Source organism: Branchiostoma floridae, chromosome 9, assembly GCF_000003815.2.
Source record: "Branchiostoma floridae strain S238N-H82 chromosome 9, Bfl_VNyyK, whole genome shotgun sequence".
NCBI classification, from domain to species: domain Eukaryota; kingdom Metazoa; phylum Chordata; class Leptocardii; order Amphioxiformes; family Branchiostomatidae; genus Branchiostoma; species Branchiostoma floridae.
This window is the reverse complement of record NC_049987.1, coordinates 19,771,465-19,778,779: the sequence shown is the minus strand read 5'-3', so window position 1 is coordinate 19,778,779 and position 7,315 is coordinate 19,771,465. Positions and strand designations below refer to the sequence as shown.

The 7,315-nt window shown below is 40.6% G+C and overlaps 1 protein-coding gene across 9 annotated transcripts in view; it reads left to right on the top strand.

Annotated features, from left to right (window-relative positions):
- The window catches only part of LOC118423450 (snake venom 5'-nucleotidase-like), a 13,769-nt gene extending 8,530 nt beyond the window's left edge, over nt 1–5,239 (top strand). For 7 of the 9 annotated variants that reach the window (XM_035831612.1, XM_035831614.1, XM_035831610.1 and 4 more), the window contains exons 6-11: nt 426–626; nt 1,376–1,491; nt 1,978–2,125; nt 2,686–2,832; nt 3,352–3,561; nt 4,054–4,880. In XM_035831612.1, coding sequence (XP_035687505.1) covers nt 426–626; nt 1,376–1,491; nt 1,978–2,125; nt 2,686–2,832; nt 3,352–3,561; nt 4,054–4,292 — 1,061 coding nt within the window. In that variant the 3' untranslated portion in view covers nt 4,293–4,880. Of the gene's footprint in view, nt 1–425; nt 627–1,375; nt 1,492–1,977; nt 2,126–2,685; nt 2,838–3,351; nt 3,562–4,053; nt 4,881–4,926 lie in introns of those variants that run through there. The other 2 variants (XM_035831615.1, XM_035831609.1) reach the window with 2 other exon arrangements.
- Nucleotides 5,240–7,315: the final 2,076 nt, after the last annotated feature.

The following is a 7,315-nucleotide window of genomic DNA, read 5'->3' as shown; positions in this document are numbered from 1 at the left end:
TCCTGTCTTATGCCACGCAGGATCTGCTTGGAGATTAGACCGCAACGTCAAAGTAATCCCTCATTGGCTAGTGTGGCTGCTTATGAGAATTGCATAATTTTGATGACCACAGATATGAAAATAAGGAGCTTTGTTTATGAATTATACTATCTGTATGAAATATTGGTTCGTCGAATATATGGTTTTATCACAGGCCGCCATACTAGCTAATGGGGAGACAACTCGTTGCTGATATTCCCACCCAAGAGCACACAGAAGACAGTTTTTGTACATATTTTTCAGAAAAGACCAAATTTTAGACGAATGATAGAGAATAAATTTCATCCCTCGGCACTTCAAAAGTTGGACAGAAATACGCGTACGTGTACTCTTTCACCTCTACTTTCACCTAATTTCTCTCCTCTTCTCTACACGTCTGTGCCCAGGACCCCCTCCTGAAGACGACCCGAAGTACGGAGAGTACCCGCTGTCCGTCCGATCGGACGTGGACGGGCGGCAGGTTCTGGTGGTGCAGGACTACGCCTACGGAAAGTACCTGGGCAACTTAAAACTCACATTCGACGACGACGGAGACGTCACAGCGTTTGAAGGGAACCCGATTCTCCTGAACGCATCCGTTCTGCAGGGTTAGTTGTCGTTTTCTCATTTCTAATTTTCTGTCGAACTTCTGAATTCGCTATTCACGTACACAACAGAAGGATCTACATGCTCTTTTACGTAAGGCGTAGGCAGTCTATCTTTATTTCCCGTAACTAGTAGGGAAAACCATCTTATCTACGTAATTTGTAGCGAGGCCACCAAATTTAGCGTAATAGCCTTCCTTCATTTAGCGTAATACGTAGGGAATTCTTCTGAATTCAACGTAAATCGTTGTCGGGACCCCCCCTGCAGGCCCTCACAACACACAAGACTAGCATTGAGTCAAAGTCAATGGAAAAGTCTTTCAGAATGTGACACATTCTCTGAAACAAGTTTTTCTATCCATGCGTTCCAATGAACTGTAATTTATAATGATTTGCTTCGTGTGTATTTAGACAAATTATTGCGACTGGTTTAGGCTTTTTGTATTCTATATTCTATATATAAGTCCTATATTACCTTATCAGAAACTCAGATTAAAACCAGTTTGATTACTACTATTCGTGAGCCACGTTTATTCAAGCTATGCTATACTCAAGTAACATATAATGCAAAGTGCTTCAATACCGTTACTGTATACAGTTACAGGTTAAGGATACAGGCCTTGGTATAAAATGCGTCAAATATCAAGTCTAATTACAAGACAAAGATCTAAATAGATATAGTTGGTCAAAGGAGATGAAGTATTTCATCTTCGAATATCTGTTGTAACAGTTGTAACGTCAACACATTGCAGATAACGAGACTCTAGCAGAAGTCTTATCGCTGAAAGAGGAGATGGCGAACCTGACCAATCAGGAGGCCGGGAAAACTCACGTGTTCCTGGAGGGACGGAGGCAGTTCTGCAGACGGGTAGGTCTGAGAAAGGAAAACTTTTACTCAATTTCACAAAACGGGATTATTCTGAATATGTACAAAATAGTTTAAAAATGAAAGGCCAATTATCTTCAAACATGGACTCTTACACGGTGATCGATGAGCGACCTTACAGCGATCAAAACTGCATGTGTGTTACCTTGGATGTTATGATAATGGAATATGATGCCAGGTGTTTAAGCAAGTATCTTGTAAAAGACAACAAAACAAACAAGACGTAATAGAATCGTTCTTTACAAAATTCTGTAATTGATTTGTTGGAATCTGTGTTGCTCATCGGTGAAGGCCACTCGAAAACGGTAGTAATATAGCGGCTGCCATCATCAACTACTTATTGTGTTTTAATGCGGTTGTCTTGTTAATTTCTCCGGTTTTATCCGTACTGTAACCTTCATCAATTTTTGATGACCAAACGTTTGGACACTTGGCGTTAGCAAAAGTCGCTGGTGTTGTTATTTACAGCAAGAGTGCAACCTGGGAAATGTGATCACGGACGCTATGGTGCGACAGAACCTGAAGAACCCGGATGAGGCGAAGTGGGCTGACGTGTCCATGGCAGTGTGGAATTCTGGGGGAATCAGAGCACCCATCCCGTTCAGGCCTCCCGACGGTTAGGCTCTTCTTGTTTTTAGAAATATTTTCTATTACTATACAACGTCTGTATATGACTTCAGCGTATCTTTCCTGGGTACTTTGTACTCTGAAAGAAAAAGAAAGAATGTTGTATTGAGAAACAAAAGTAGTATTTTTTATCTATGAAAATCATTTGAATTAATGCATCATGATAAACTATCAACGGAGGAGTGTGCGTGAAGGTATTGGAATGTAACTGACTTATTTTTGCTCCCCTTGTTTTTAATGATGCTGCTTATTACGTAACGTATTGATGCTGCTCAACATAGCTTTCCTTCGTACTTTTGTTCTCTGTCAACAACAAAAAAGAAAAAGAAGGCTGAATCAGTACATCAAGATAAACTATTAACGTAGGTATTGATATGTGATTGGCTTTGGGTTCTCTACTGAGTCCACCGATAACGCACGAGACGTTATTACCACAACTGCTTTGAGAGAAACCGGCACCATCAGATAGATTTAAGAGAGGAGTAAGAAACGGTCAGACAGGTTAGGAAATAAAAAAAAAGGACTAACGGTTCTCTGTATCTTCCACAGGTATCATCACTACTGCAGACGTGTTGACGGTTCTGCCATTTCAAAATACCATTGACATCATCGTCATTTCCGGTGACGTCATGTTTCAGATGTTCGAACATTCCGTGTCAAACTTGCCTTCAGCAGGTCAATTCCTCCAAGTCTCAGGTATTATCTTTGAATTTGATATTTCGCGAATATTTTTTCAAACTAATACGTGATGACATGTACCTGTGTCTGTACCTTTAACTATAAAAATAATCAAGTTGTATGCAATGATAGTAGAAACAGGAATAAACAGATAACAGGCCTACAGGTAACTTTTGTTGCTAACTGATGAGCCGGACAGAATCTCAAATCAAATACCATCATGTGCTAGGTGTTGATTGCAACGACAAACATACAAATTTTCCATATGTTTTAATCATTTTCAGTCTCATATTTTCATATTTGTAGTAGGAATAAAACGTTTTTTATAACAAAACAAGTAAGTCGATCAAGGTACATGAGCGGTGCATTCAAATTCTGTTTTTTTGGACCCAGGTCTAAATGATTTTCACGTCACCGTACAGGTACTGCGTATACGTCGTATTTTAGACTTTGCTGCTGCAGGTCAACGAATGTTTATGCTCTATGCTTCTCTGAAGAATGTCAATGTTACATTTTGACGTGTCCCTTCTTCCAAAGGAATCCTCGTAACGTACGACATCAGCAAGCCGGTCGGGCAGCGTGTGGTGACGCTGGAGGCTGTGTGCACGGAGTGTTCCATTCCGCAGTACGAGCCGGTGGAGAGGGGACGGCGGTACAAGCTGCTGATAAACGCCTTCATGGTGGGAGGGGGTGACGGCTACAGCATGCTGCCGGAGAACGTGGCGGACGAGGATCGGGAGCCAATCGGTTTGTCTACTTTACAAGGACATCTCAAATCAACTAGTTAAAAATCAAACAACTTGCCTTTAAGGCGATAGAACGTCTGTATCTAATACAACGACTCTACAACTGGTGTGTTACGCCGAAGGGCGGTTATACCGGCTATATAGATACAGATGCAGATACAGATCCAACGTAATGCCAACACAGTCCATTGTTTTGAATAGCTTTGCCTTGCTATGTTCTTCAGTCTTTCGGCGAATTCATTTCATATCAGTGGTCCAGCGCCCTGGAGTAACCATAACCTCAGTTTACAATATTCCTGACGCTCGTTTCGAGACTTTTTATAGGACCATGCACGATCAATTGTTCGAATTTGTCAGAAAGCCGTATTGCCTCCTGCCTGTTGTTTACAGACAGTCTCTTTAGATCAAGGTATCCCACTTCCCCCCTTTTCATCGCAGTGATATCATACGGATTGGTAGAATGTTGTTATTCACCCCTTGTACCCCTCTACAGGATATCTCGACACGGAAATGGTGTTAGACTACCTGGCAGATGCAAGCCCCATCACAACGGGTCTGGAGAGACGCATAACGATCTTGAATGGTACTGCACCCAACCCCATGACGCCCAACCCCATTGCACCTAACCCCACGACACTCAACCCCACGTCAACTGCCTCGTCCATGTCCACACTGCTAACTATGTTGTTGTTGTGTTCAATAATTGCTGTGAGCCCTGCTTTATTGCAGTAGCAGTCATAGAAGTTTTCTGGAATGTAAATATGTCTTCAAAATAGAATATCTTTTGTCGTTAGTTAACGATTCCTGTCGATGATGTATGATTTGAAAATATGTGTTGGTCTTCGCCATGAAAATGTTTATGTGTGAAAATTGCTTTTAATTGTGTGAATTAGCTATAGAAATATAATTTGCGGTGGGATTGCACTTGAACTAGTATACCAAATAAAGCGAAGGAATCCTGCATCATGACGTCATCGGGAGGAAGCAGCTGATTAAGTCATGACGCAGGATTTCTTCACCGTATTTGGTGAGATGCCACACTTGGAAAAATTCTCTTGAAGTTTAGATGTAAAACGATTATCTATTGTAGGCGCAATCTGTGCACCCAATCTACTTAAGGAAAGCCATGAGCATGTTTTAGTAATGTTGTTGTAGTACTGTTGTAGTCATGGGTAGTGCCTTTGTTTTCAATCTCCTTTTTTTTGGAATTTTGGAATTAGGGCGTTGCTGGGACAATATCAGCACTGGCAATAAAATGCAAGAATTCTTTTGAACTGAGATTGGCATAGAAACCATGCCCATCACTATTACACATACACACACGTCCCTTTTTTCTCTGACAACATCTTTCTTGGCTAATTTGCAGGCATCTTTTGACTCCTCGAGACTTCCTCGCACGTTACTCTAGATATGTACATCTTAGTGACGCCTGACATCTTTTGGAGACATCCAGATCTCTTTTAGCAAATGGTGATTGCCCTATTGTCAGCCAATCAACCAGCCATTTCGATCTTTTGTTCCAATTTCATACTGATGTAACAATGTGTCTGTATAACGAGGCGAGAGGCCCCTTCTCTTCATCCCTGGATTTTTGGTGAATAATTGCTATTTTTTGGCGTTCTTGATGTTATAGCTCAGAATAGCAATCCATGTACAATAAACATATGTGATGTAAACATTGACGTTGTGATGTTTGTTACCTTTGCCGTCGCAGACGATGTTGATGGTGTCAATATAAGTTTTCGCACGAAAATCACCACTGAATACAGTTGTCAACAAATGACATATTGAAGGCTGTAATATTGTCCAACATCCTGTTCCTTATTCATGTGTCTATATTTAGCTTCATTTCCAGCTGAAGCAGAATGACTGGAAGTAATGTTTTAAATCACCAAGTCAGCTAGTAGAAAACTTTTGCTTGAGATGCCCCTCTCGAAACCAAATGAACTGGGAAAACGGCTTGCCTTAGGAGTCGAGCTGTTATGAACAGTTTCTTGACCTTTGCGATTTGCTCAAGGAAACAAAACGGTCCAGATACGTGCGGAGCACAATGATGAAACCTGTGGCAACAAACAGAATCGCTGATGCAGATACATACCACGAAAATTCAATATCTAGACATGATCGTTCCATGCTTGTACATGTTACGTTAGTGCAGGGCATTTGCAGCAGTGAAAACAGGACCGTTACGTTGACGGCGACGTGATAAATGTATTCATACTAGCCGAGATACGTCAGTAACTCCACTCTCTTAGACAGTGCAAACTACCATTAATGTGAAGGTCAACATGATTTCACCGGGCGTGCGTTGGCTGCAGTTAACGTTTTAACACTTGGCACGTTTGCGTTAACGTTATCCCGGAGCGGACGTGGCCTTTGGAGATGATTTAGAGACCTTTTAGCCCAAGACGAAAAAGGTCCCACCGAGCTGCATCCCATCAGGCCGTGGGATTAAGTTGATGACCGCCGTGCGTTATTGTCGTCTTGTGGGTGAGCTAAATGGCCAGGTCAACTTGTTTAACAGTGCCTTTGGTGACGGATGCACTTTCCCAAACTTAGCTCACCCATCAAACTGAGCTATGGAATGGAACATTGTTTAACTAGAGTTCCACGAACACATACCTTTGCCAAATAAACCAGGTTTGTTATGTAGAATGATGTCTGCAGACAAATGCGTTACTCATTTCATTTTCTTTATAATTATATGCTTGGAGTTGGTTTATAAAATTTCGGCATTCATTATGCAAATTAGATCCCAAGTTACAATTAATTGATATCAAATTGTATCAAGCATTACTTAAGCTATCAGCATACCAAAAATCATGATGATCCTTTGATCCATTCTCTTTCAAAGTCTTTAAATACACCTCTTACTCTCTTCCCTCTTTCTCAGTTACATATGTGACAACTTTGATGAAAGTACTATAATGGAATGCAGTGGATTTATTAACTTTTCCTCATCAATTATGCAAATTACCTGTTTTTTGCATAATAAGTATCACATTATATAAGTCTTCACTTGGGCTATCTACATGCCAAAAATCATGACGATCCGTCAACACGTTCATATATTAATTATGCAAATGAGGTCATCATTTGCATGATAAATATGTATTGACATTTCTCTCTTTCTCAGCTACATATGTGACAAGTTTTAAAGTCCTATCATGGAATGTAGTGAATTTATAAAATATCCTCATTAATTATGCAAATTAGATGCTGATTTGCATAATTGGTATCTCATTATGTAGGTCTTCACTTACGCTACCTACATACCAAAAACATAATGATCCGTCAACATGTTCATATTTTCTCATTAATTATGCAAATGAGGTCATCATTTGCATAATTGATATCTATCGACATTTCTCTCCTTCCCAGCTACATATGTGACAAGTTTGAAAGTCCTATCATGGAATGCAGTGAATTTATGAATTTTCCTCATTAATTATACAAATTAGCTGTTGATTTGCATAATTAGTATACCATTATGTAAGTCATCACTCATTCTATCTACATACCAAAAATCATGACGATCCGTCAACACGTTGTAGAGTTATTCTCGTCCAAAGTTTGAAAGGAAACCGGCGCCTGCAGTTCCAGCCGCTAGGGGGCCCAAACTCACAGCACTTACTCTCTGCCCCAAGGGCTATCTACCACTCGAAAATCATGATCACAGCATGTCCAGAACAGGAGATATCAAAAATTGAGGTTCTGCTGCAGTACCTTAGCAAGCCGCTAGGGGGCCCATTATC